Source organism: Chelonia mydas, chromosome 2 (assembly GCF_015237465.2).
Source record: "Chelonia mydas isolate rCheMyd1 chromosome 2, rCheMyd1.pri.v2, whole genome shotgun sequence".
NCBI lineage: Eukaryota > Metazoa > Chordata > Testudines > Cheloniidae > Chelonia > Chelonia mydas.
Window position 1 is genome coordinate 257,987,491 of NC_057850.1, and position 27,695 is coordinate 258,015,185.

Consider the following 27,695-nt stretch of genomic DNA (forward strand, 5'->3'; position numbering starts at 1 on the left):
CGCCCGCCGCCGCCCTCAGTGAAGATGGCGCCCGTGGCGTGGCTCTCCCACCCCCGGCAGCCAATGGGCGCGGCGGAGGAGCGTCGCGGGGGTAGTGACGCGGCCGGCCCGCGCCCCTCACGCGCGCTCTGTCTCTCTCCCCGGGCGCGGACGGGCGAGGTCAGCTCGGCGGGGCTGGCGGTTGCTGGGGCGGGGGGCGGTGAGTGGCTGGCGGCCGGGCCCCGGAGGCCTCCCTGGCTCTGGGGAGGGGCGGCGGACCGGACCGGGCCAGTCACGGCGCCGGGAAGAGGGGTGGTCCCCCGCCCCCTCCCCCTCCCCTCCCCCGCGTGCCGGCCCGGATCCGTGTCCCGCCGCGCCTGGGGCTGTTCCGGCTCCCGGCCGGGGGCGGGGGGTGTATCCGGGCCGCAGGGGGGCCTGGGCTAGAAATCGGGGGGCCCCGGGCTGTGGCCGAGCCGGTTCCCTTCTCCGCCCGGCGCCCGCCCTGCGTGCCGGGCCCTGGGCCTCGCCCTGGTGACATTGACCTGCCCCCGGCTCCCTCCCTGTCTCGGCCTGAGCGGCTCCTCGCGGGCTGGGCCTCCCCGGCTGCCTCCCCGTCGCGCCGCTGGGCCGCTCGGGGGTGCGGTCTGCGCCCCCACACCGCTGCGCCGGGAGAAGCCCCGAGGGCGGGCACCCGTTATCCGGGGGAGAGCAGAGCTTCCCCCCTGGAGCTGGGGTGATTTGTGGGTAAATAACGTGTAGGGCTCCCTACGCTGGCAAAGCGCCCCTCGTGCAGAGGTGGCCTCGGCGGGACGCTAGTCCGTAGGAGCCGGGAAGCCGGCGATCCAGTGCAGACAAGGGGCGTGGGGTGGGGTGTGGGGGGTCCATCAGAGCTGGGCCTCGTGTCCCTCCATGTGCTGCTGCTGCCCCAGAGGAGCTGGCCTGTGGGTCGGGGGAGAAGAGGCCCGTTCTCGGTGATTTCACAACTGGCTTCGGCAGGACTAGGAGAGGCTACCCAGAAGTAGCATCCGCGTTTTGTGCCTGCAGGGTGCATGTCACGGAGCAGGGTACTTACATGAGCGGGCTCAGAGCCAAACCGTACAGCAGTACTGTGGCAGTGTTCAGGTATTGCCGCGATTGATAGGAAGTAGATACAATCCTATGATGTCAGTGGTCGCAAATGGGAGTTAATACCAACCTTCGATTTTCACGGTAACTTCTAAGCGGCAGTTTTAAATTTTCATGGGTTCCCCCTCCCCACAATTGCTCTCGATTTCAACTAAGTTACTGATAATGTGCCTAAGACTTAGGCTGATGGTTGTGAATAAATGAGTGAAAGTGGAAGGAAGTGTTTCTTGCGGGCCCAGACCTTAGTGATGCTATATAAATATCACGAACGAATGTAAAACAAACAGGGCTGAAATTCATTGACAGTTCCCAACATGAGACTACACTTTATCTTCTAGAGCAGTTGAGTGTCCGTAAGGCCTTGTCTACGCTTGCGGCAGCACATGGGGTAGACGTAGCTAAGGGCCAGAGTGAAAAACGGGCTGCTTCCCCACTGTGGTGTGTAGCTACACGTGGCTGTGAAAGGCTTTGGCGGAGGGGAGGCAGCAGGGAAATGCTCTGGCAGCAAGGATGCTACACTGCTAAAAAGAGCCAAGTAGAGGTGGGACGCACTGCTTGTGCGTGTAGAGAGCCATGTAGGGTACAGACCCCAAGGTTCTGGCTTGTCTGTACTCTACTTACCTAAGCAGTGCCTCACTGTCTACACTGCTGTTTATACCCATGCTAGCTGGGTGTGTAGTGTGTCTACACTACACACCACTACAAATGTAGGCATAGCCTATGTGACACAAGATTTTCAGTCACTACCAGTCTGGGCTAGATTCAAACCAGGCTATTGATGGAAAACTCTATGCCCTAGAGTCATCCAGTTCCCTCTTCTTTTTTAACTTTCAAATATGCTTTTGTTAAAGTGTTTTGTTTTTTTTCCTTTTGTAGGGCCTCTGAAATGTGGAGTTGACCCCAGTTCAGTTTTGTCCCCCTCCTCTTCCCTCCCAGTAGCTCTAGCTGTGTCATGGCAGCCAGACTGGTGCAACGCTGTTGTCGTCGGCTCTTTGGTGGCTCCATCTTCGCACCCCTCGTGACCCCAACTTCACTGTTAGCACCAGCATCCAAGACAGTGGTAGCAAGAGCTCTACCTCAGGCAGCTCTTGCTTCATTACACACTTCAAGCCTCTCCAAGCAAACAGACAAACTCTCAGTCAAGGAGCAAGTGTACAGCCGACATCCAGAGCACAGAGAGATTGATGAACTCATTGAATCAGCTTCTAGCCCTGAAGATCTCTTGAACGTGGGTGAACATCACTCTCTAAATGGGAACCAGGCCTCTGCAGTGGTCATCCAACTCTCCCGACTCGTGGTGGACAAGAAACTAGAAACAGAGAGCATCTTGCAGGACAGTCGCTTCCAGCAAGTGCTCAACATTCTAAATAGCCAGGTACGTTCCCATGATGCCACGGATGGGTGCTCTTGGAGGGAGGAGTGTGGTGGGAGAACAAGCAGATAAAGTCCCCTTTCCCTGCTGCTTTTAGCTGGTGGCCTGGGCAGAGTTGGCTGGTCACATGATGTTGGTTCTCCTAACTTCCAGCTGAGACAGACAGAGCCCATGGAAGGGAGAGACAGAGTGACCGACTGCTTTCACAAAAGGCAGAATACTTCCTGCACTGGAAACAACTGAAAACGCAACATTACTTGGGTATTCCATTTCTGTGTGTTCAATGGCTTTAGTGGCTGTGGGTGCTATGCGTCCCAGTGGGTGGGCACGGGCAGGGATTGGGGTGATAGCCTAGCAGACACAACATTGCCTTCCCAATTTGCAGTCTCTTTTTTGAGATTATGCTGCTGCCTCCCCTATCGGTGACACGAGGCAATGGTGCTTCAGAGAGCCCTGCTAAGTTCTGTTGTCTTCACAGGGGCTGCGGTGAACAGCAGCACAAGGATTAATAAAGTTTGAATTGGACTGAGCATTGGTGAATTCTGCCAGCAGCAGTGTTGTACCCATGTTAAGAACTTTAGTTTCCCCTTTGGGCACGTCACTGAATCCACACCCAGCTCTCAACAGCCACGTGGAACCCTGGATTAGCCCAATGCAATCTCAGTAAAATGATAAGAATGAGAGTGGGTTTCACACGTTACATTGTGTTCTCCACTATCTATTCTTAAACTACAGCAGCCATGTCAAATTCAGTACTGTCCTTGTCTGTGGTTGGTACTGGCCCAGCTGGCTGCCACAGCAATATCTGTAGTTCATGGGCCCCATGTCTCTATTACTGGACCCTGGGGATAAAAGAATGCTACAGACACCTGGTATGGATCAGTAGAAATACTGAAGCACCCTAAGAGCATGCCTACGCGGGGATGTTAAATTGGATTCGTTTGTTTGCTCTGAGTGCACCAATTTGGTGCACTTAGATCTGGAAAAAGGGGTAAACAGTGAGATGGCAAAATTTGCAGACAATACAAAACTACTCAAGATAGTTAAGTCCCAGGCCGACTGCGAAGAGCTACAAAAGGGTCTCTCAAAACTGGGTGACTGGGCAACAAAATGGCAGAAGAAATTCAGTGTTGATAAATGCAAAGTAATGCACATTGGAAAAGATAATCCCAACTATACGTATAAAATGGTGGGGTCTAAATTAGTTGTTACCACTCAAGAAAGAGACCATGGAGTCATTCTGGATAGTTCTCTGAAAACATCCACTCAATGTGCAGCAACAGTCAAAAAGGTTAACAGAATGTTGGGAATCATTAAGAAAGGGATCGATAATAAGACAGAAAATATCATATTGCCTCTGTATAAATCCATGATACACCCATATTCTGAATACTGCGTGCAGATGTGGTCGTCCCATCTCAAAAAAGATATATTGGAATTGGGAAAGGTTGAGAAAGGGGCAACAGAAATGATTAGGGGTATGGAACGGCTGCCATATGAGGAGAGATTAATAAGACTGGGACTTTTCAGCTTGGAAAAGAGACGACTAAGGAGGGATATGATAGAGATCTATAAAATCATGACTGGTGTGGAGGAAGTAAATATAGAAGTGTTATTCACTCCTTCACATAACACAAGAATTAGGGGTCACCAAATGACATTAATAGACAGCAGGTTTAAAACAAAAGGAAGTATTTTTTCACACAACGCACAGTCAATCTGTGGAACTCCTTGCCAGAGGATGTTGTGAAGGGCAAAACTATAACAGGGTTCAAAAAAGAACTAGATAAATTCATGGAGGATACGTCCATCAATGGCTTTTAGCCAGGCTGGGCAGGGATGGTGTCCCTAGCCTCTGTTTGCCAGAAGCTGGGAATGGGTGACGGGATGGATCACTTGATGATTACCTCTTCTGTTTGTTTCCTCTGGAGCATGTGGCATTGGCCACTGTTGGAAGACAGGATACTGGGCTAGATGGACCTTTGGTCTGACCCAGTATGGCCGTTCTTATGTAAATTAACTGAGTGGCATTCACACTACTTTGTTATGCCACACTGCTCTGTGCTACTCAGTACTGCTATCAGAAAGTGCCACACCTAGCTGTGTGCTAGCATTTAACTGGGGATCTGGTTGAGATGACTGTGGAGCAGTGAAGGTGCACAGACAGATCCATAGACAGGATGATCCAGGTGTGAAGCAGTGCACTGTGGGATGGCAGTGGGAGGATTGCCAGAAGCAGAATAGTTAAGGATTTGTCCACACGAACCTTAAAGCAAATAAACTCACTGCAATGAGGAGTTACTTCTCTTCCAAAGAGGATTAATTGCTGCCATCTAAGTTATTAAATAACTTGATTTTAAAAAAAAGTTGAGTGTGGGCACAAGACACTCTAATTCAAACAAACTAAAGTTAAGCTGATGTAAGACCCCGTGTAGACAAGCCCTGAGATATCAAAAGACAGGTAGGGGTGGACCAGGCCAGCAGTTGGACAGAAGTCTCTCAATGGAATTTGGTATCAAAGTGCTGCAGGAAATGGTGTTGGTGATTTGTATTGAAAGACTGAATGGGGCACAAGACTGAGAGTGGGAATACTGAGGTTCTGTTCCTGGCTTGCCAGTGGCCTGTGTGATCTTTGGTAGGTCATGATATGTTTCTTCAGCTGCCTAATGGGTGATACTTGTTTACAGACCCTTTGCAATCCACTCTGAGATCTCTAAGAATTACTGTTCTACAGTGGTGATCATCAGCCTAAGTCAGTGTCCAAGCATGGCTCTGAGAGGCTGCTGTGCTACTTGAAGCGCCAAGTTTCTGACAAGTCTTAAGACCGAAGTCTTGATTATTACGGTGTCTGTGGTACCATTTGCCAGAGCACTGGTAGAGCACCCTAGCCACATGCTATCTGAGCCATTACAGTCTACTTCCCTTGATACCTTCTGCAGCTTCAAGTTGAGAAGTGATTCTTCCGTTTCCTTAAACTGTTTTGTCATGTTGTTAGATAGCTGTCATGTTCCACCCCAGAGGTGGCTGCAATTTGGTGATATTTTTTTTTTGTTTTCTGCACAACCCGTGGGGATTCTTCAGCATGAAAGGTGCTTTAGAAGCTAGATTATCATCCGTGCAACTTTGGGCTTCTGTTTTTTTTTTTTTTTTTTTTTTTCCAGCTGCCTATTAGCTTTTTTCACTGGAACTGCCAAGTTGACCCCATTGCCCAGCAGTGATAGCCCTATGCTGCCCTGTGGGTGACCTGGGTCATTGGATCTTGCACATATAGTCAAGATCTGGAAGCATAAGAATGATGGCCTTTCACCTTCATCATCAGTTTCTCCTTGGAGAAGAGCCGCAAGTGCCCTGTGCCTTTGGAGTCATGAGGCAGTTGTGGAATGTACACGGGGGAGGGAGGGGAGTTTGGTCTGAACATAGAGGAAAAAGAGAGAGAAATGTTGACTGACACTAAAGGCGATGAAAGCTCAGCCCTGGGAAAACTAGAGTGCCACTGCTCTGTCTCCACACCAGGGCTGGACATAGCAGCTGCTCATGCTGCTGGGAAAGCTGCAGGCTGTGACTGAAGTTAAAGGGGCAGTGAATGTGGAGTGTAGACACGGGAGCACTAAAACCACCCTTTCGGGGGTGCCTTCCTCTGGAGCGTCTGGCATTTGCCAATGCTGGATGACTGATCCCATCTGATAAATCCTCTAGTCTCTAACTCCACTTCTTGCTCTGTTACAGCCTCCTTTGTGCCTAACAACATTCCCATATTTCCTCTTTGCTGCCTAGCTTTCCCAGGTCTGGAATAGCTCTTTGTTGCCCCTCTTGAAGAGCCTCTACCTTCTGGGGATGGAGAGGAATAAAAGGGAGCTGAGATCGGTGAAGCAGGAGGTGCGCTGGCGGTTAAGACGCTTGAACTTCAGGCAGATTGCTTCCCTGGCAGAGTACATAGCAGCCAGCGAGCACACGGAGGATCAGAGTGAGCTGCTGAGCGATGTGGTGAAGCACCTGGAGCTGCGCTGGACGGAGATTGGGGACACCAGAGCTGTGGTGGCATTGATGAAGAAGGTCGGGCACCACTCGCAGACCCTGATGGACCGGCTGGAGGACAAGGTATAGGCAGCAGCTAGGACATGCGTGAGTCTCCTGCAGGGTGGATTGATTTAAATAAATCCTTTTAAATCTCCCATTTGAATCATGATTTAAATCAGCAAGCAGGTAGCCTTGATTTAAATCAGTAATTTTAATTGTGCTTTCCATTTGTACTTTCTACTTATTATCTTTGGCTAGTAATCATTGAAACATGTTGATTTGCAACTAAATATGGCCTCTACGTCAAATTTGGTGCTTCATTTTGCTAACCAGGAGGATAAACTCTATCTATACACAGATATTGAACCAGTGATATAGCTTAACTTACATTTATTTAGATTCTTAATTTTTACATTTATTACAAGAGAATGATGAATTTCTCTCTTCCTAGATGATCAATTTTTTACTTGCAGTTTGTGTCAAGCTGTATTTGGATGGAAATTCACACTTAATTGCAAATGCACAAAAACAGAACTTTACATGTTTTATTTAAATAAACTACCTTAAATGTGCTGGATACATAAGGGAAAAAAGTTCAGCAAAATTAGGACTGTCAAGTGATTAAAAAAATCTATTCACAAATAAGGGCTCGTAGGCATTTATACAGCATGTCAGGCATGCATGGCAGCATGTTCCCTCAGGGGCCTCCTGGGTCTTTTCTGATCTGGAATGTTTTCCCGCCACCACCCCAAGAATGTTGTTGTTTTTTTTAAAGCAGTGATCCTGAATCTGACAAGCCAAACGACCCACAGATCTGGTCTGAGGTTAAGGAGAGAACTGTTGTGGTTTACTTTACACTTTACTGAAATAGCTCCATAGTGAGACTCTGTAAAGAGCCTGCCTCACCCCCAGGGCCAAGCTCCACTGAGATCTGAGCACAGAGTTGCAGAATCTGCTCATTGTGGGGGCCCGCTGCCTTGAGACTCCCCCATTTAAGTCATCACAGATGGGGAGAAAAGGAATGTTACCTTAGTTCTCTTTCCATTCCTTTCTCCTTCCAGTTCAGCCTGGTTCTGAATCAGATGGCTTGTGAATCACAGCTCTGCAGGCCTGTGCCCGTGGATTAGCTCATTGCTTACTAGATGTCCTTCAGGCATGTGATCTGGGCTGAGGAAACGCTCCCCAGATTGAAACCACCAGTGAGGTCTCTAAGTGGTTGTTTGACTGCAGCTATGTCAAATTCAGTACTCACCTTCTCCATGGTGGGTACTGGCCCAAAAAGCTGCCATAGAAACATCTGTAGTTCATGGGCCCCACGTCTCTCTCTTTCTGGACCCTGGGGATAAATATTTGCTGCAGACATTGGTACATGCTAATAAAAATACCACAGTTTAGACTGGTTGGCTTGGGATTTTGCCAGGTAGCAAATTAAACACAGTGGGGTAAGGTAAGTAATAGGTGAGATGCCAAGGGAAACGCCAGGAAATAATGTTAAATGATTCAGTAGGGGTTACTCTTTCCCCTCTGTCAGTACTCACCTTGCTGGTGCATTGGTTTAGAAGCTCAGATCCCATGGGGCTGAGCCCGACATAAACCCTTAATGTTAGAGCGCTGTAATCTTTTGGATGAAATGTAAACTGAGATGCTCAGAGTTTAAGGCCAGAAGGAACCGTTCGATCACGTAGTCTCCTCTCCTGCATAGGACAGGTCATTTATTTTTTTAAAAAAGGCTACAGAGGCAATCCGAGTAACTACAGGCCCATAAGCCTAACCTCAGTACCAGGCAAATTGGTTGAAACTGTTCTAAAGAACAGAATTATCAGACACGTAGATGAACACGATTTGTTGGAGAGGAGTCAAAATGGGTTTTGTAAAGGGAAATCATGCCTCGCCCATCTATTAGACTTGTTTGAGGGGGATCAACAAACATGGACAAGGGGATCCAATGGATATAGTTTACTTAGACTTTCAGAAAGCCTTTGATAAGGTCCCTCACAAAAGGCTCTTAAGCAAACTAAGTAGTCCTGGGATAAGAGGGAGGGTCTTCTCATGGGTCACTAACTGGTTAAAAGACAGAAAACAAAGAGTAGGAATAAATGGTCAGTGTCTCCCAGGGATTAGCCAAGATGGTCAGGGATGCAACCCCATGCCGTGGGTGTCCCTAAGCCTCTGACTGCTAGATGCAGGGGCTGGGGAACAGGACAGATCATTAGATAATTGACTTGTTCTGTTCATTCCGTCTGGCATTGGCCACTGTCGGAAGAGAGGATACCAGGCTAAAGGGGCCGTTCGTCTGATCCAGAATGGCCATTCTTATGTTCTTAAATTTCACCCAGTTACTCCTGTATTGAGCCCATACTGGCCACTTGTGGTTGTAATAGATCCCACAGTATTTTTTGCAATAGTATTCAATGTAGCACTGATATCCTGACCAAATTCAGTCAGAAGTAATTACGTTCTGCCTCCATTAATTCTCCCCTCTGGATACAATGGTTTTGACATCATTTCTTATACTGTTTGTTACTGTGATCTGCTATGTTCTGCTCCAGCATTTCAGCGCTGAATGATCTTTGAGAGGGTATGTTTTTTAAGATACTTTGAAATGTCAGATATGTAAGCAGTTAATTGTGTAAATTGCTTTATCCCACCTTTACTCTCTGTGCTTAATGTCTGTTGGCAGGCTTTGGAATTAGCCGAGCAATTCACTGCCGAGGACATTCGGAAAGTGGCATTGGCTTTAGCGCTCCAGAACCGGCGCTCTGTCCCCCTGCTCCGGGCCATTTCCTACCATCTGGTTCAGAAGCACTTTACCCTCAGCACTAGTGTTCTTGTGGACTTGGCCTTTGCATATGGTAAGTGAGTCCAGCCATCCCCTGAACTACTCAGTCAAGTATCACACCAGCAGAGTCCAGTGCAGCACAGTCTTTGCATTGAACTAGGACTTCGGAGCATCAGTACCATGATGATGCAGTCCTGGCTGAGGAAGAGGAGGGCCACTTTGAGTCCTAAGCTCATACATTCAAGTACAAATAACTTTACCCAGCGGGTTGAAATCTCTCTTGACCCTGCTTTGGAGAGTTAACTGTCGAGTTATTTGGTACCTCTAATACACACCCACAATGAAATTGATTTTCTCAGTTACAATGCAGACCTGACAGTGCCCTCAGCTTTTGCCTTCTGTTCTATTTAGTTTCTTACCATGCTCATCAGCCTCATATCAAAGCACCTTCCAATAGTGCATTAAGTGTCACCATCCACATCTACCACAGACTTCTAGCAGCAAAGGCTTTCAAAGAAAACTACTTAAACCCGCACAGTTTGAAAGAGTCCTTTGAGCACACAGCAGAGTGGCAGAAATTCCCAAATTCTAATCCCAGCTCTGCAGCGGATTCCCTCTGTCACCAAAGGCGAGTCATTTAACCTATGTGCCTCAGTTTCCCCACTTGCAAAAGGTAGGTGTTACTACCTGCCTGTTTCAACAGGCCAGAAGTGCCGTGGTTGTGGGACTGGCAATGAACTGGATTGCCCAGATGGAATTAGGCGTAAAGGGGTGATGTTACAAAATTATTTGATCTCTCTCCATCAGAGTATTAGTTGAGGAATATTTGTAAAGTGATACTATTTTATCCAGTGGCTAATATACTACATAGTACAGTAGGTCTCTGCCTGTGCTCTTGGGTGTGGCGGGCCAATGTATTTCAGTCTTAACTCTGAGATATCTCTGTTTGCAAGCTACAGAGTAGATCAGAGTTTTCTGATCCATCACAATAATGAACCTAGTCATAGCATGCTTAGGTATAAACAACATTAATTTGAGCAGAAAGTAACACACCCATTGGTATAATAATGGGTTTCTTAGTTCTCTGATCCCTCCTTGCTGGTTTCTGCAGACATTTTGCCTCTCATCCTCTGCAGGACATCACAAACGCTGCTTTCTTGTTGGTAACAGTCCAGACAAATGGGCAGTGTATCCTCCTACCAGGTAAAACAGTGACACGAGCCCCTCTATTAAACTGGCTGATTCCAGCTGAGCAGTCCACTTCATTGTCTGTCTTGCACGTGACCAACTGGCTGAACTACGACTACCTAGATGGGGTGGTTATACTCTAAAAAGCGACGGTAGAAATGGCATTCAGAGCATTCCCTGCTTCTCTCAGTGAGTCTAGACTAGATCATCTCTCCTGTAATTTGGGTGATGAACCATTGGAACAAACTACCAAGGGAAGTGGTGGAGCCTCTATCTCTTGATGTCTTCAGAGCTACATTGGATGCATTTCTGGAAGATGCTTTAGTCCAACACAAGTTACTGGGCTCAGTACAGGGGGAGTGGGTTGAAATTCTCTGGCCTGTGTTATACTGGAGGTCAGACTGAGTGATTGATTAGCCCCTTCTGACCTTAACATCTATGAGGAATTGAACAATCTATTGACTGCCAGCCCCAGGACTCCTATAGTCTTAGAGTCTTACTGGGCTCTTGCTGGTTCGTGCATCGCCACAGAAATTCTGCCATTAGAATGTATTTGATAAAGGTTCTGTTGGCGTGAGCCAGAAGAGAGTCCTGCTCGCCCTCCCAGAGCTGCGGTGGTTCTGCAGCGATAACAAACGTAGCTTACGTATGACTCAAACTCCTGGAGCAGATCTGTTCAGTAATTAGGTACCAGTTGGCCACAGGTTTGTTACCCTGACCATAACTGAACTTAAGTTCTTTTCCAAACTTTTAAACTCGGCAGAATTCGGTAGTTCAGTATTACTCCCGTGGACTTTCACAGGTTTTTCTTCTCCCCTCCCTGTCTTCTGGAGAGCTCTCCTGGCCCATCTGACACTGTTTCACTTCCCTTGGTATTGTCTGTTTCTGGGGATTTTTGCCCACCACACTCCTCACCTATGATGATGGTTCTTTAGTTCCCTGTTTTCTGTAGCATCCATCACCCTAAATCCTAATTTTGTTTTCGGATACAGCTTAGTATTAACTTCAAGCTTGTAGCGAATTTATTCCTCAGCCAAGACAAGCTCCTTTGTGTGTTAAAGAAAGTTATTCGGATTTAATGAAGAATTTAAAATAAGTACCATCCCTAGATGCAGAGCTGCGGAATATCTGGAGCTCTGCATTCTGAAATGGTGCACGTGGGTTTGTTTATATGATTAGGAAAGCAAATGAACATGCTAGCGCTTTGCTCTCAAATTATTTTCATCTTGCAGACGCTTTAAGTACATTGACAACAGCCCTGGGGAAATAGAATATTATCTCCATTACGCATTTGGTGCAACTGAGGCCCCAAAAGGTTAAGTGACATGCCAGCGAGGGAATCAGAGAAAGCTGAGCTAGCAACTGCAAAGTTCCTGCCTCCTGGCCCTTGTCACCACACCTCTTCCCACTAGTACTTTGATTTGATTATGTCAACATCAGTGCAACGGTGCTGCTTGATCATTTCAAACACAAGGGCCCCATGCGCCTATCTGGGGCTGTGTGTTTGACTCTCCCCTTGGAAGTTTCACCTGGTGGGCTGGCTCAGCATTAATGTGGATACCATGAGTACTCCTATGGGATTTAGGCTGCCCCTTGGTATTAGTTAATGAGCCTACAGTCAGGCTAGCTTCAGGTGTGAAGCACTCTGCAGCCTTGTCAAATGCAGTGCTCTCTTCCTCAGTGATGGGTACTGACCCAAATAGCTGCCACAGAAGCACCTGTAGTTCATGCCATGTCTGTCTAGAGAGGGGATAAAAATCTTCCACGGGCACCCAGCACAGGCCAGCATCATTAGTCTGAATCCCTTCTCAGCACCGCCTGGTGATCGAGAGAGGCTGACGAGCTTGGGGCAGAGGCCTGGCCTGGTTCTCTGTAGTTGCAAGAGTATGGTTGTGGCTAAGATCTGATTTCGAGGTGGGGAGGGAACAGCATTCACCCAGAGCCTCTTCCTCTCCAGGAATACAGCTTGATGCTTTTGCTTGTCTCCCCCCTGTGCCTTACCCCCCAGACGTCCCGCTCCCCCCTTGCACTGCTCCCACTGGTGCTTCGGAGCTCCCGGCTGACTCCTCCTAAGCAGGTGCTGATTTCTTCTGCCTCTTTAAGGAAAGCTGAATTTCCACCAGACCCAGGTCTTCCAGAAGATGGCATCAGACCTGCACGCCCGCGTGCCCGAGATGGCTCATGGTGACGTGGGGCGCTGCATCAAGTCCTTCGCTTACCTCAAGTGGCTCAACCTGCCCCTCTTCGAGGCCTTCGCTCAGGTGAGGAGACTTGAGTGGGGAAGGAAAGGGGGAAACAGCCATTGTTGGGCCCCTCTGCCTCAGTTTCCCAAGCTGTAAGATGGGGTAATGATGCTGAGATGTATTTGTAAAGTCTGGAAAGCCTATGATACTATGATACCAAGCTGGTACCTTGCTCAGTGGTAGCACATACAGCTCTTTGACTTGGCTAAGTGCAAGACAGCATGTGTCAGTAAAAATGGCTTCAATGTCTCTTCTATGCTGGGGGTTACAGTATGGGGCACATCATAGCTGGCTTGCTGCAGATGGCTGCCTGGTGTGGTAGCAGCTAACGCTGAGAGGGGATCATTGAGGGGAGCCCCGGACTGCTTGGCAACTAATCCCAGCTCAGCCCCGACTATCCTGTCTGTGCTTCCGTTTCTCATCGGACAGCTGGGGTATTCTGCCTATCTCAGTTTATACTTACACCCCCGTATCTTTGTGCTCCTTGAATATAGTGCTGGATGCTAATACAAAATCCTTAACAGGTCCATTGGGGCCATTTGGCTTATTTCCGCCCTGCGTCATCGGGGCAGCGCTGTCCGTGGGTTGGATTTTGTAAGCGTCAGTGTTTGCTTTGGAGCAGTTCGGGTCTACACTTATGCTTTCCCTCTCTGGTTTCCAGTACACCTTGGACAATGCCGACAGATTCACCATGCTGCAGCTGTGCAACGTCATCCTGTCTTTCGCCCGCCTGAACTTCCAGCCGAGCAGAAGCGAGAACTACTTTAACATGGTAACGTTCCTTGCCCATCCCGTCCCCCGTCATGCCCTCGGGCTACATCAGAACCAAAGCCAGGTCTGCCAAGGCCGCAGATCTCCTGAAGACATCTGAGCTTGCAGACTTAGGGGTGTCCAGAATATCTCCAGCTCTGACTTCTGTAGGAAAAGGACAGCCATGCCATAGTCCCGCAGTTACACACCCATCTCCCAGAACACATGCATGATCTACAGTCTGTTCAAACCTGGGGGGCACCGCAGGTTATCTCGAGTAAGTGCTCATGTTTGCTCAGTGAAGTCCTTGGATTGGAGCTCTTGAGAACAGGAAACAGGGCATCCCAGCAGGGCCCCGGCACTCGCCACGTGCAGCAGGATGGAGCAAAGTGCCAGGCTCAGTGTTTTCAGTCAGGCATTGGCTTGGAGGCCCTACACTATGGATGATGCGATAGGGTAAAACAATTGTCAGGAAAGGGTTACAGGCAAACCTGCCTGTCAGGACTGGGCCGGGGATTTAAAGGAAGGGTGTGTCTGGGGACTGAGAGAGGCAAGGGAAAAGCCCCCCCAGAAAGACTCCCCCTTCCCTTAAATTGCCTGCTGAGACGTGACAGGCAGGTAGGCCGTAACCCTTTCCTGGCTATGTCATCCTGACGCAGGTGGCTGGGAAGGAGAATGGCTCTCCTTGCTGCCTGTACTGGTGACCAGTGTATGTAATACACCCAGAGACAATAGGCATATAATCACTTAATGCAATGGGGCTATGACAGCCCTCCAGAGGGGCACATCTGGGTTGGGGGGACTGGAGCTTTTAGACCAGGCCTCAGTGCCTGTGCACTCACTGGCCGGTCTCTGGCATGCCGTGCTTTGCCTGTTATGCCTGCTTGTGCCCTTCAGAGCTGGGGCAGCCGCACACCTCAAGCCAGGCAGCGAGGGCAGCACGGTGCTCGCAATTCATTTGCTAGGTAGGCATGGATGATCATAGTAGCATTCTGAGCAAGAGCTAATCTAGCCCAGCTCTCTGGCTAATCTAGCCCAGCTCTCTGGCTAATCTAGCCCAGCTCCCAGGTGCACCATGAGAGCTGGTTAGATGCAGGCAGAAGTATAGATTTTAGGCAACGTGTTCTCTACCTGTTCACACAGAGCAGGCAGGAGCTCAGCTACCTCATAGTCCCATCACCTCTGCAGCAACCGGCCTGATGTGTAGTTCCTCATCCCAGAGGGTGCAGAGCTGAGTTGACTCTGCTGGGGCTAGAGCCAGAGGCTTCAGTGAGTCTTGGCCTTTCTGACCTGATGCTTAGTTCATTAAGCCACCCTGTAGCAAAGGGGCTGCCTCAACACAGCCCCTGCTGGCTGGATGTGGCATTGCAGCACCGTCACCTCAGTTTCCCCCACTGTCCTTTGGCCTGCTCTGGCCATAGGCTTAACTGTCTCTGTACAATCTGCTGAGCTGTCAGATACCAAAGTTTCAGAGTAGCAGCCGTGTTAGTCTGTATTCGCAAAAAGAAAAGGAGTACTTGTGGCATCTTAGAGACTAACCAATTTATTTGAGCATAAGCTTTCGTGAGCTACAGCTCACTTCATCGGATGCATACCAAAGTGACCAGCTCCCTGGAGCCAAAGTGCAGGGATGGTCTGAGATCCGTAGTTCCAGGAGTCCTCCTCTGGTTTGTTCCACTCCCCACTTCCATATTCACTTACCAGCCTCTGGGGCCTCTGCCTGGTCTCCATGGGGCCACTCACCCTTATGGGGTCTCTCTCCAGGGCAAGGGGGAGGCACAGTGGCAGGGCAGTGCCTGGGGCACCTTGCCTTGCCGCCCCATGCCTGTTGTATGCATTCATCGAGGGCCCTGGTCTGCAGGGTTGTCACAGACACCAGAATTAAAAGCTCTCTCTAAAGGGGGGGTTTGTTAAGACATAAACTACCAACTTTGGCTTATTAAAAATATGTTAAGGTCTGTTATAAAGAGGATACTGACCACCAAAGGCAGGACAAGACGTAAATGGGCTTAATCTGCAGCAAGGCAGATACTTTCTAGCTCTAAAGGTACTTCAGCTCTGGACCAGGTTTTCAAGGGAGGTTGTGGAATCCCTGTCACTAGAGGTTTTGAGAACAGGCTGGACAAACGCCTGTCAAGGGTGGTCTAGGTTTATTTGGTCCTGCCTCAGTGCAGAGGGCTGGACTAGACAACCTCTCGAGGCCCCTTCCAGCCCGACATTTCTGTGAGTCCATGAAAGCCTCTGCCTAAAAGCCTCTGTATAAAGGTAAGAGGCCCTGCGGTGGTGAAGCTGCCCAGCTGCTTGCTGCGGACCCAGAGGGACATCCTGCCAGCACACACTGATCCAGGTGTTCTCAGGATGATAACGACGCTTGGCATCCCACTGCGGTCAGGGAGGGCATGCAAGGCTTCTCATCCCATTCATTCCTGGGCAAAGGCCGTGTTCTTTACGCGTGTGGCTTTGAAGCAATCCCACAGCCCTCGGTGCTGTCTGGCCCACGAAAAACGGAGTGATCCGGTTGTTAGTGAGTTCTTGGCCCTTCAGAGAGCAGCAAGCGTACAATGAGCACGGAGTGTGCTGCCTCTGTAGTAGCAATCCTGCAGTAACAAACCCTAGAGAGAACGTACCATTCAGAGAGAGTCTTGCTGGGCAACCCACTTTCACATTTCCAAAGAACCAAAATAAGAAAAATTCCTTGACTGCAAATACCCCCTCTGCTGGGAGAAGCGTTTCTCTAGCTAAGATGTCTCACACTAGCTGTGCTCAGGCCAAGCCACCCAGGTATCGGTCCAGTGGCCTCTGAATTCCTAGCAGAGCTAGGAAGACCCAGCTCAGGAAACCCATCTGACAGCTTGTGACTTTCCTTCCCCAGGTCCATGAGAAGCTTGGTGACCAGCTGGACAGCCTGGACCCGCACCTGCTGACAGATCTGGTGTGGTCACTGTGCGTGCTGCAGCAGGCAAAGACTCCCTACCTGCAAAGGGTGCTGGCCCCACAGTTGTATAGCCAGCTTCTGGGTAAATGTAGATGTGTCAAGGACTTGGGATGTGCCTGTATGTGCCAGTGGGGATGGAGACAGCGGGAGCCTTTTAAGACCATGGGGAACCTGACAGCTCAAGGGATTGGGAATGGGAGTATTGTGCCTTTGTCCTCCAGGTTGTCAGTTCCTGTCTGGCCCAGGTGACGGTCGGTCGTTGCCTATCCCACGATGGGTGAGATGAATGTAGTTTCAGTTCCATTGCCAACAGATGTCATGTCAGAAATCCACCACCAGGTGGCCCCGTTGTAACAGTCGCAGCAGAGAGGTGAAGGATTGAATGAGTGATGGTATCAGTCTGTCCAGGCCACGGGTGAGGCACACAGGCTGGGCCACGTATGGGGAGCTGGCCTCGCTGCTGTCTGTTATAACCCCCAGGACAGTCCTGAAGTGGCTGGAAGTGGGAAGCACAGCAATAATTCAGCAGCCAGGCCGTGGGGCATGGGGGCTGTGGTTAACCCAGCAGCACTAGCTCCTAATCTCTGCTGGGCATTCGCATTTGGGTTTGTGGGTGTGATGGAGAGGGCCCCGGGTGGAAGTGAGTGTAATGCTCATGAAAATGAAGTGCCAATAGCATTGACTTGAGTGTGTCCTCCCCCACAGTGTTCTTCCAGAGGGCATCCCTGCTGATCTACCGCCCTGAGCTACTCCAGTCCTGGCCCCACATAGCCCTTCTGATGCACTTTAACTGCCCCCCGTTGCTCTCCCAGCCCTGGGCACGCTGGCGCTGTGTATTTCTTGATGTGGGTAACTCTTCACCAAGGAGTGGTTTGATGCCACCAGCCTTGGATTTTTGACTTGTCCTGGAAGCTGGAGTCTGAGCACAGCTCTGTAATGTGAAAAGGCTAGTTTGCTGCTCTGTTCCTCACTCACCCACCCTTTCCTGCTGAATCCTAAAGTCTGGGAAGTGCGTATGTGAACAGCAGCTGTCAGGTCCACCCAAGAACTCTGCAGCTTCCCTTTCCCCCTCCCCCTGCAGCCATGTCAAATTCAGTACTTGTCTTCTCCCTAGTGGGTACTGGCCCATCCAGCTGCCACAGCAACACCTGTAGTTCATGGGCCCCACATCCCACTCATGGACCCTGGGGATAAAACCGTGCTACAGACACCCAGCCTCTGTGAGGTTTGCAAAGCTGCTCTAGTGGGGAGGGAATGAGATTTGTTCTGCCAGCTCAGCAATCTGAAAGGCCGTGAGCCCTTCTCAGCATGAGTATACCACAGAGGGGGTTGGCAACGGCCTCTAGTTAGAACAGCCACTTCCACAGTCTGCCACAGGGGGGCATCTGTCTAGCCGAGTGACGCCCTTTGGGTGGTGCTGCCCGTGGGGGTTTCCGTGTGGTTTCTGCTGTTAGTGATGACGTGAAACACTGGGCACGCTCCTTCCTGGAGTGACTGTGGCCGGGTACGCTTGGGTCTGTGTGCTCACGTCTCTGTAGCACAGAGCTTCTCCTGACGTGGAGACTCACAGGGCAGTGATAACGCTTGTGCCATGCCAGTGCCACTGAATCGCAGCTGGGCACAGGGATCTTACCCCACACACCTCAAGGACCCTGTGCCGGGCAGAGCGCATGTCCCCTCCCCGTGCTCCTGGGCGTTCTCTCTCAAAGCCCGCCTCAGAGGCTTGGTGCTGCCCAAGCTGCAACTGCCCAGTCCCTGGAGGTCAAGCGCTAGATGCAGCAGGGGGTAGGTGCCCCCCTCAAGGTACTGAGCGTGCATTGCAATCAGTGGGAGGTTCTTCAGCACCTATGTCTTACAGGACATAGCGTTGGATGGGACCTGCTGGGTCACTGAGTGCAGTCCCTGCTGTCATGGGCAGGCCCCAGCGTATAATCCCACTCGTCACTGTGGGCCCTGCAGGACCGGGTCCTGAGTGGCAGATGTGGGGCTAGAGCCCACAAGCCCCGAGTCCTGCTATGAAGTGGACTGAGTTGAACTTTTAGGAGATCTGAGTGGCTGAGCCCTCGGTCCAGGCCCCTCCCTTGGGCCGGGTCTTCATTGCTGCCCTTCTTACCCAACAGCCGACCAGACGCCCAGAGGACAGAACTACAGGCTCAAACTGATGCATATCAATGCTGCTGCCAGGCTGGAGTGCCCGGGCTACCAGGGGCCCTTCCTTCCGCCAGAGGCCCTGAGTGCCACGGAGCCAACCAGGGACACGAAGGCCTCTCCGCTACAGAGCAGCCTGCAGGAGGTGCTGAACAGGGTGGCCAAAGACGAGGTTAACAGGCGGTTCAACGTGCACACCATTTATGGCTGGCAGCTTGGTGAGTGTGTTCTTGGGGACCCGAGCCCAGGGCTGCAGTGACTTCAGTGTGAATGAACTGGGGAGCTCCTGCGTTGTCCAGAGAGCACATGGCGTGTAAACTCCTCCCTCCTGATATTCGCCCACTTGCGTGGCAGTCCTGATGCAGCCCTCCTGTTCACCCACTGATCCATCACCTGGCTCCCACCGCAGCTGTGCCAGTGCACCTCTCTCCTGACGTGTGCATCAGTCTGAGGTGCCCCCTCGCCCTGCCAGTGCACCTCCCTCCTGACCCCTCTGCTATTCCAGTCCTGAGCAGAGACAGCTCATGAGGCCAGATGGTTCTGGCTTTGTGAGCCCAGTGCACCTGACCTTTCTACCCCCTGGCTACAGGGGGACAGGCTCTGTCCTGCCATGCTCCCCAGCTCCAAGGCTCTGGATCACTGGTGGTTAGTTAGCACAGGGTGGAACACACTGTTTCTCAGCCATGTGCCTGACTGTCTCAGGGAAGCGACAAGGCAGATGGAAAATTGTCTCCCCTCTGGGTTGGCTAGACCAGTCCCTATGTCCCAGCCTGCAGAGCTGCTAGGCAGACCTCGGGGAGGAAACGCCCTGTCCTCCCGTACCAAAGTGTGAACAGCAGCTGTCAGGTCCACCCAAGAACTCTGCAGCTTCCCCCTCCCCCTGCAGCCATGTCAAATTCAGTACTTGTCTTCTCCATGGTGGGTACTGGCCCAGCCGGCTGCCACAGCAAGACCTGTAGTTCATGGGCCCCATGTCCCTCTCATTGGACCCTGGGGATAAAAACATGCTACAGACACCCGCCGTGAGCTAGGAGAGGTGGCTGCTGTGTGTGACTGCAGCTCCCCACCATCCACACAGAGCATAAGACACAGTGGAATGGCCCTGCTGGACCCACTGCCATTGGCTAGCAAATCAAAGCCAAAATGCCACTCTGTCCAGGGGTAGGTTGGTAGCAGGGCAGGTGCTCGATGGCGGGCACTACCCCGGCTGGCCAGTTAGTGTCCCCCTCTCAGGGTGAGCCTGTGGCCTAGGCAAGTCTTTGTGCATCATCAGATCTCCCTGGGGACGTGGCCCAGTAGAACAACTGGTGTTAATCAGGAGCCAGCCAGGCCTCAGGAGTCCCTGTGGTTTCCCCTCTCTCCTGTGCAGATGCCGAGATGATGCTGAACAGCGACAACCAGCCTCTCCCCATAAAGGACTTTGCTGCCCCCTACCTGCTCCAGTCAGAAGGGACAAAACCCCCACCCCGCGGCACCAGGAGGTGAGTGCCTAGCCACCAGAGACCAGGCCCTGCTGCGCTATGTAGGCCAGGATGAAGGGTCTAAGTCGGCCCCAGCCCTGTGGGAGTGAGGGGAGGAAGGCTGCCGTGTGTGTAAGTGCTCAGGATGAGGTGAGATGTTTCTGCACTTGCAGTAGTGAAAACAGAACAGGTGCATTAACTCCCTGGCAGCCAGGCCTGGCAGCTCATGGCACAGACCCGCTGCCAGCAATGCCACGGCTGCATCATGACCACTGAAACTCGGGCAAAGGAAGATGGGCGCTGTGAGCAGACTCTGGGGAATGGTAACCTCAAGCTGCCTAGCCCCTGAGAGTCCCCTCCCTACCTCTCCCACCTCCCTAGAAGTCCCCACAGACACGCAGGATACAAGCTGATCGGGATAACCAGCATCTTCATCTAAAAGTTCCCTTAGCCAGCCACTGGGAAAGAAGTTCAGCTGGGGATCATGGGGGGACTGATACCTTTCCGCTGCTCAGGCTGGAATGAGTGAGCCCCCAGCTCATGTCCACACTCAGCCCAAGCAGCTGTGAGTAGAACCACTAGTTAGGGAAGAGGGAGGGGGTGTATGGTAAGATGCTGATGCTAATTGGGCAGGGCAGGCTCCCTAGCCAGCAAGGCCCCTTTCTTTCTCCTTATTAACCTGCTTGGGCCTTCAAGGTTTAGCGCCCCATTGCTCGGCAACAGCATGGATGCTGCGACTGAAACCTACGAAGCACTACTCTAGTCAGTAGTGGCTGGCTCGATCTCGGTCTAGTGCCGGGTGGAGCAGTGTCCACATCAATCTGCCACTGTAACTGGCCCCTCATCAGAGGCCGTGTAAACTGCCCTGTCACATTGTTGCTGGACTTATTCTGTGATTAAATTGTTCTAGCATCTTTCCCCAGCATTCATATTCACACACACATCAAACAAATCGCAGGGCTGAGTAATCTCCTGGGCATAGTACTTGTGCCTATAAATGCTCAGACAGGGGCCCTCTGACCTCTTGCCTCAGGACCTGAACTAATCTCCCGGACCCTGGCCCCTGGTATTGCTGCTCCTGACCCCAAACGTGCAGCCCTGCACAACTGAACAGGCTGCGATGCTCCTGTTACTGTCCTCTGAAGCATTAGATATTGGTGACCGCTGCATGCAGGATAATGGACGCCGGTCAGTGGGCCGGGGGTCTGATCCAGCATGCCAGCGCTCGTGCCCTGTCCGATCCAGAGCAGGCAGCAATCACAGCTGGGTAGAGCGTCTGCTCGTAGCATTGCCAAGTGCTTGTTCCTGTGGAGCTTTGGCAGCTGCTCAGAGCCAGCAAAGCGTCCTGCCCGCAGAGCCCAGGGTACACAGCGCTCTCGATTGTGATAGGTTTGAGCGTGCGCCTGCTCCTGAGTCATTCTGCCCCGTTCCCTCTGTATGCGTCTCCCTCACAGGATCGCTTTCCTGAGGTGGGAGTTCCCAAACTTCAGCAGCAGAAGCAAGGACCTGCTGGGCCGCTTCGCCATGGCCCGACGACACTTGCAAGCCGCTGGGTTCTTGATCGTGGATGTGAGTAGCCAGCGAGGGCCACGGCCTTCTCCCCCTGCTCCCAATACTAGAATGAATTGGGGCTCGGCCTCCGTTACCCGACAGCTGGCAAACAGCACAGCATGCACCTTAGTGGTGTAAGGTAGCCCAGTAAACATGGCCAGGAGCCCTTCCAGTCTCCCTCTCCCCTTGGGAGGAATGTGGCCTCTCTCAGTGATCCAAATTCATTGCATGAGTTACCTGAAAGGCAGCAGCCAAAACCATCACTGGGACTGAGGGACTGATCTGAAAGGGGACTATGAGCTGGATACAGAAGAGACCTGGCCTCAGAGCTGACTACAGGGACAAAGGTTGGCAGAATGAGCATGGGGGGAGGGATTATTTAGGTTGGTGCAGGAGAGGGGGTCGATCTAATGTAGTGAGATGAGATGAAGGAGAGAACTTCCTGCCAGGGAGAGCTGGGGACTAGTTTTCCCAGGCAAACAGGGAGGAGCCGCAAACTGGAGTAGCCAGAGGCCAGTGACTGGGCTGTAGGGAGTGACTAAGGAAGGGGCCTAGTGGGTCTCTTCCTGTAACTGATATTAAAGTGGTCCCCAGATCAGCAGTAGGGGCTGACATCCAAAGGGGAGCAGCCCTGTTGGTTGTCTCTTCTGCATCTCTGGGGATATGTGACTGTCCCTAGCTCAGTCTAATGCTTTGCCAAGGTGATTGGCCAGGTTTTTTTCAAATGTCCAATTTAAGGGGCCTTTTCCCAGGAAGTGCTGAGCACCCACCCTTGAAGAATGAAGTCCCTGCAGGGAGTCTCCAGTTGGGCACCCAAAAATCACCGTCGCTTGAAAGTTACCCCACACCCCCACTTCCAATGGTCGTGGATCTTGGGGACCCCCTGTTCTGAGCGGGTTCAAGGAGGTGCTTTGGCTCAGCTTGGGGGCCAGTTGTTAAAGGGTCTTGCATTGTGACGAGAAGACTCTGCTGTGGAGATCCAGCGTGCGTCTTAGGTGCTGTGTGTTCTGCAGCTGCTGTTGGTTTGAAGACACTTTAATAGCCATAATCAAGGGCTGCCTCTGGCCCCAGCAGCTGGGACTCCCGTACATTTCAGTGTGGCGAGAGAGTACGGAGGAGGGGCAGAGCTCTGAGCATACAGCCTAAGCATAGCCTGTCAAGGCAACCGGAGGGATGGGTGGGGCACCCAGTGTTGTCTCCGCCCCTGCGTGTCCAGAGAGATGGTCTGTAGGTCACCTGGGCTCAAACCCCCTGGGATCAGCAAACAATCCTCTCCTGGCCACCCATTGATCTAGACCCCAAAGATGGGGGAGTGGGAGAGATGACAGTGAAGTGAAATGTCAGCCCTGCCTCTTCCTGCCCATTGATCCATCCGGCAGGAGGCCTGCCTGCGGACCAGTCATTCATTATTTCACGTCCTGTGGGTAATAGCTCAGGCTTGTACTGAAGGAAGGTGGTTGGTAGCACCCCTCTCTGGAGAGGCAGGTGTAAATGTCCCAGCAAAGAGGTTGGAAGCAGAGGGGCGACACTGTATGCCATGTTCGAATGAGGCTGAATGCTGGGGCGTTGCCTTTTTAACTCTGGCCAGCAGAGGTTGCTGGGCATCACCCGTGGGCCTGTGCGTGAGGAAGCTATTAGGGGATTTGTTTATTGATTGGGCACAGCAGAGGTGCCAGGTGCCGTAGAAATGGGGTCCTGGTCCTTGTCTAGAAAATCTAGTCTCTAAACCGCACTTACCTGAGAGCCCATCAAAGTATCTGGCCATTGATCAGCCTTGTCTGGGAGCCAGAAACGCCAAGGGTCTAACCCTGGATCTGACCACCTCTCCCTCGGTGCTGCTGGGCGAGTCGCTGGCTCTCTCTGCTTTGGGCCTTGTTTCCACGGGCGTTTTCAGCCTCCAGTGCAACTGCACTACTAGTGCAAAGCCCTAGTGCAGACACACCATGCGGCTGTCGGCCAGGGCCTGGTCCAGGACGCTGCATCTGCTCAAGGGGCCTGTGCCTCTTACCCACAATGGTGGCTGATAACCCCCGGGAATCAGTGGGACTGCTCCTGGCTCCCTGGGCTGTTGTGTGACTTAGCGCGGGTCGACCATCCTCCAGTGTGATCTCAATACAAGGTGTTACTGTTTCTGTGGACCAGACATTAGCCTGTTCCCTCTTTCTCTGCAGATTCATTCCTGCCCAACACCTCCTCTCCTTTCCCCCTTCCTCGCGTTTGTCAAAGCTCCCCAGTTTCTAGGCACTGCATCAGCACCTGCATTCGGTGCAACGCTTACGCTAAGTATCTGAGGAGCAAGACGACGCTCATAATGGAACTCCCCCTCTGCTATTTCTCCACAGCCTGTCCTGTTCTCTTCGCCCTGCCCACACACTGTCACTGTGGGTCCTTGGAGGGCTTTCCAGCTCCTTGCAGCTTCTGGCTCCCCTGAGCTATATATAGAGGGGGAATCCTACCAAGCTGTAATGATTTCTCCTGGTGTAAATGACTAGATCCCTTTCCCGGGGACGGCTCTAGTCCCACACTTCCAGTGCAGCTGGAGGGAAAGCTGCTGATCCAAAGGCAGAGACGATAGGATTCTGTTTTTTCAGTACCTTTCTATCTAGGTGCCTGTCTGGCCCCGGTGTGCCGGCGCTCCTCAGTCATTCTTTATTCTCTCAGCCCCCGGGGGGCAGCAAAGCATCATCCCCCATCTTAGAGAGACCGTGATTTAAGGCCAGAAGGGACCATACTGATCGTGGAGTCTGAGCTGCTGCAGAACCCAGGCCAGGGAGTCTCCCCCCAGTGGGCATCTGAGGCACATGGACTAAGGGACTTGCCCAGGGCTCTCAAAAAGTCTGTGGCAGAACCAGGAACTGGAGTCCCAGCCCGGTGCCTTTCCCCACCGCTGCTCCATGGACCGCAATCCGCAGCCCACACTTGAGAAAGCAGTAGGCTCTGCGGAAGCCTGCGCTCTGAGGCTTGTTGGTAACTGCAGCGACGTTTGCTCAGGAAAGCAAGACGCGGAGCTCCCCTCGTCCACCCTCCCTGGGCCCGCCAGCCACCTTCACTTGTTGTTAAAGCCAGCTGAGTAGACCATATCCCAGAGCAAGCAAGTGCAGAGTCGGCTTCCTTCCAGTTTGTGGCCGATATCGACAGCCTGAGGCAGGACCTGATCTGAAACTAGTGCCAAAATTCCCACTGCCTCTCGCGGTGCTCCCTTGGGGCCCTGGCTTCCTTGAGGGATCTATAGACCAGTGACTTACGTTCTGCCTAGTGTGGGTCTTCCCCGCCTGGCCCAGCTGCCTTCTCCACGGGCTACACATCGCACCCTCTCCACACGGCTGCAAGCTTAAGTATCCGTTGTTGCCAAGCATCTCCTCATTCCTCCTTTCTAAATCAGTGCTTTGTCTGCCTTCCACGCCCTGGTAGTGGGAAGTGATAATAAAGTGGGTGGGTGAAGAGAAGGAACTAGACCATGTAACATTTGAAATGCTGTGTGTCCAATAAAAAAATAATCAGAAGCTAAACCTGTGCTCATTAAAGCTCCCCTGATTCTTCCTGGAGAGTCAGCATCTTAGCTCCTTTGCTTTAGATAGTTGCCTCTCTGATGTTAATTTGGGTGGGGTGTTGTATTCATCGCTACTAGCTTTGTACTGTTGCTGTGCTCCATTGAATAGCTGCTCTGCTCCACCCCAGAAGTGGCTGCAGTGAGTTTGCCTATCCATTTAATAATAATAGCTGGTATTTGGTGGTAGCACTTCGTGCCTCTAAAGCGCTGAAGATTTATAAAGGCCTCCTGCAAGTTACCGTTTATACAGACTACTTCAGAGCCTTCAATAGACACAACCTTCAAATGTCCGTGTAAGACGCTGCCCTCACCTGGCGTGGAGAGGTATATGAAAGGCTCCAGCGTGTCTGATTTGACAGAGGCTGGCAGCTTTTTAATGTGCGTCAGAGCCACTGGCAACCCCAGAGGCCCTGCTACCAAAGTACTCCGTTAATAATAGCGGGCGGCCAGCTGCCAGCAACATTGGTGGAGCTGCCAGTGAACTGCCTGCTTTCTCTGCACGCTTCCCAAGCTGCTCTTCCACCTTTGTGGCGTGGACCCCCCCCCCCCCCAGCAGTAGGTGATGCGCCCATGCTACAGTGAACAGTAACATAGTACCTACACAGGGCTAGCCAGGAAATGTCACTTTCCTGCAGCCCTGTCAAATTCAGTACTCGCCTCTGTCCTGGTGGGTACCGACCTGGTCTGCTGCCACAGCAACATCTGTAGTTCATGGGCCCCGCATCTCTCTCACTGTATGCTGGGAATAAAAATACACTACAGCCACCCAGTGCAGGCTAGGAAACCGTACTGATCTTGCTTTGAAATAAGGAAATGTTCCTTCAGCTGCCAGAACGGCGGAGGACTGCGTCACTTGGCAGCTGTTACGGCTGTGTGGTGGCCTGCATGAAAGGAGATTGGGTGTCTGAGCCCCTGTCCGAGCAAACCCACGTCTGCGTTGTAGAAACTCCCCGCGACAGCAGCTCCCTCGGTGGCGGTCTTGGCAGAAGGGCCAAGGACTGCCTGCAGGCTGCTCCCTGATGGCTGGCGCAGAGCGGAGCGGCTACCAGCGCAGTGCATTCTCCGCATATGCACCAGGGTTCCAGCGTCTCCGTCCAGCACTACCCTTATTTATTTCTAAGCATTTTTAAAAGCATGTGCTGAGCTAACTGTGTTGCAGTCACGGGGCATGAGTTTAGCTGGTGCGGCTGCCACCCATTGGAGGGGTCAGATGTGGGGTCACTAGTCCTCCGTGCACTGTCTAGTTGCATGACTGCTTTTGGGATAGGAGATTTTGCAGAGCTGCGGGGTGCTGAGCGCTCTAGATACTGTCCACCGTTAGCCCAGGCCAGCCACACACAAGCTGGGTCCCATCGGGCAAAACAGCGAGGTGGCCAGAGAGCTCTCCCTCCCTGGAGTGGGCTGGAGACGCCGGCTGATTGTAACTGCCTCTCCAGGCAGGTTAGGTTCTGCTGGAGTCTCATGCTGAGACTCTCAAGCGCTGTATCTTTGCTCCACGTGGTTCTTGAGGCAGCTAGGGAGAGGGGATCTGTTTTCAAGCTGAGGCTGCCTCCTGTAGCGCACGCGCGCACACACACACACTCCCTCCCCCCCACCCCCGTGGTCTGTGCTAATACCACGCTCCTGGAGGAGAGCCAGGCAGCCTCATGCCAGTGGGATGGGGCATGATGGAAGTGTTGTCCAAAGGGTCACTCTGCATCCCCTGCAGGCTTGGGGCTGTGATCCCTTAGACACCTCACCGCAGGGACCACCTCTCTTTTGGGGGCTGGTCAATATCACCTGGCTGATTGCTGATCACTCCTGCCTCTTTCCACCAGGGCCAAGCAAGCTGGCTCCACAGCACTGCCCAGCCCCAAGAGAGATCAGCACGGCCGCCCCATTGTCAGTCCTGACCCCGCTCCCTGCTCTCTTCTGCTGCAGGTTCCCTACTATGAGTTTCTGGAGCTGAAATCGGAGTGGCAGAAGGCAGCCTACCTCAAGGACAAAATGAACAAAGCCGTGGGGGCAGAGATGGCTAAATGAACCCTGAACCTGACGACGGACGGACTCTAGTCTTTGCATCCAGCGTGGGACAGAGAGAGAGGATTGCCTCAATCGACTGGAGTGCAGCTGCTGTGAATGGGCCTTGTGCTCCCCGGGGGTGGGGAGGAGGAAGGCAGAGGTGTGGGTAGCGTTGTGTATATAAATATGTATTGGAATAAATTCCCTCTTGTACAGGCCAACTTGCACGGGGCACTGCTGCCCCACTGCACATTCACCAGTGAGGGGGGCCCGTGTAGCAGCCTGCATGCCCGGCTAGCCCTCGGGTTGCTCCCCATGCATGCAGTGTGCTCGTGAAGGGGGTGGATGGGGGTTGCTTTCCAGTCCCTGCACACCAGCAGAGCACAATGGGACCTGGAAGAGCTGTTCAGTGAGCTTGCAGGAGGGGCCTGGTGCCATGCAAGCTCCCCAGGCTGGTGTGGGTGCTCGTCCCTGGCAGGAGGAGGTGAACGGGGTTGGCGTCAGCAGAGGCCAGGGGGAGGGGCATGCGGACATTGAAGAGCTCCTCTCTTTACCTTCTGCCTGGAAGCTTGTTTGTTTATTCCTGTTCGGCTGGCT

General features: G+C 52.1%; 1 protein-coding gene and 6 non-coding genes across 10 annotated transcripts; all 7 read left to right on the top strand.

The window, feature by feature from the left end:
- TBRG4 (transforming growth factor beta regulator 4) lies at positions 1 to 27,319 on the top strand. Of its 4 annotated transcripts, none has more exons than XM_037891300.2 (11): positions 1 to 159; positions 1,981 to 2,479; positions 6,251 to 6,574; positions 9,174 to 9,345; positions 12,564 to 12,721; positions 13,365 to 13,475; positions 16,326 to 16,470; positions 18,509 to 18,754; positions 19,906 to 20,017; positions 21,451 to 21,565; positions 27,018 to 27,319. In XM_037891300.2, the coding sequence occupies exons 2-11, from the start codon at positions 2,057 to 2,059 to the stop codon at positions 27,117 to 27,119; spliced, it is 1,908 nt and encodes a 635-aa protein (XP_037747228.1). In that variant the 5' UTR covers positions 1 to 159; positions 1,981 to 2,056; the 3' UTR covers positions 27,120 to 27,319. The 4 variants fall into 4 exon arrangements, with proteins under 4 accessions (XP_037747228.1, XP_037747229.1, XP_037747231.1 ...); XM_037891301.2 differs by having other exon boundaries at positions 9 to 199; XM_037891303.2 differs by lacking the exon at positions 1 to 159 and adding an exon at positions 364 to 723.
- Positions 3,210 to 3,347, top strand: LOC114021018. Its single transcript, XR_003565700.1, has one exon. It is a non-coding gene; the product is annotated as a small nucleolar RNA SNORA5 (small nucleolar RNA).
- On the top strand, positions 7,719 to 7,858 carry LOC114021012. The gene has a single exon (XR_003565694.1). It is a non-coding gene; the product is annotated as a small nucleolar RNA SNORA5 (small nucleolar RNA).
- LOC114021013 lies at positions 12,107 to 12,234 on the top strand. Its single transcript, XR_003565695.1, has one exon. It is a non-coding gene; the product is annotated as a small nucleolar RNA SNORA5 (small nucleolar RNA).
- On the top strand, positions 17,465 to 17,601 carry LOC114021019. The gene has a single exon (XR_003565701.2). It is a non-coding gene; the product is annotated as a small nucleolar RNA SNORA5 (small nucleolar RNA).
- Positions 19,418 to 19,555, top strand: LOC114021017. Its single transcript, XR_003565699.1, has one exon. It is a non-coding gene; the product is annotated as a small nucleolar RNA SNORA5 (small nucleolar RNA).
- LOC114021020 lies at positions 25,728 to 25,865 on the top strand. The gene has a single exon (XR_003565702.2). It is a non-coding gene; the product is annotated as a small nucleolar RNA SNORA5 (small nucleolar RNA).
- Positions 27,320 to 27,695: the final 376 nt, after the last annotated feature.

Coding starts and splice junctions, on each gene's coding strand:
- TBRG4 (XM_037891300.2), top strand. CDS start 2,057: ATGGCAGCCAGACTGGTGCAACGCTGTTGTCGTCGGCTCTTTGGTGGC. Junction 12,722..13,364: donor TCTTCGAGGCCTTCGCTCAG/GTGAGGAGACTT, acceptor TCTGGTTTCCAG/TACACCTTGGACAATGCCGA. Junction 13,476..16,325: donor GCGAGAACTACTTTAACATG/GTAACGTTCCTT, acceptor TTCCTTCCCCAG/GTCCATGAGAAGCTTGGTGA.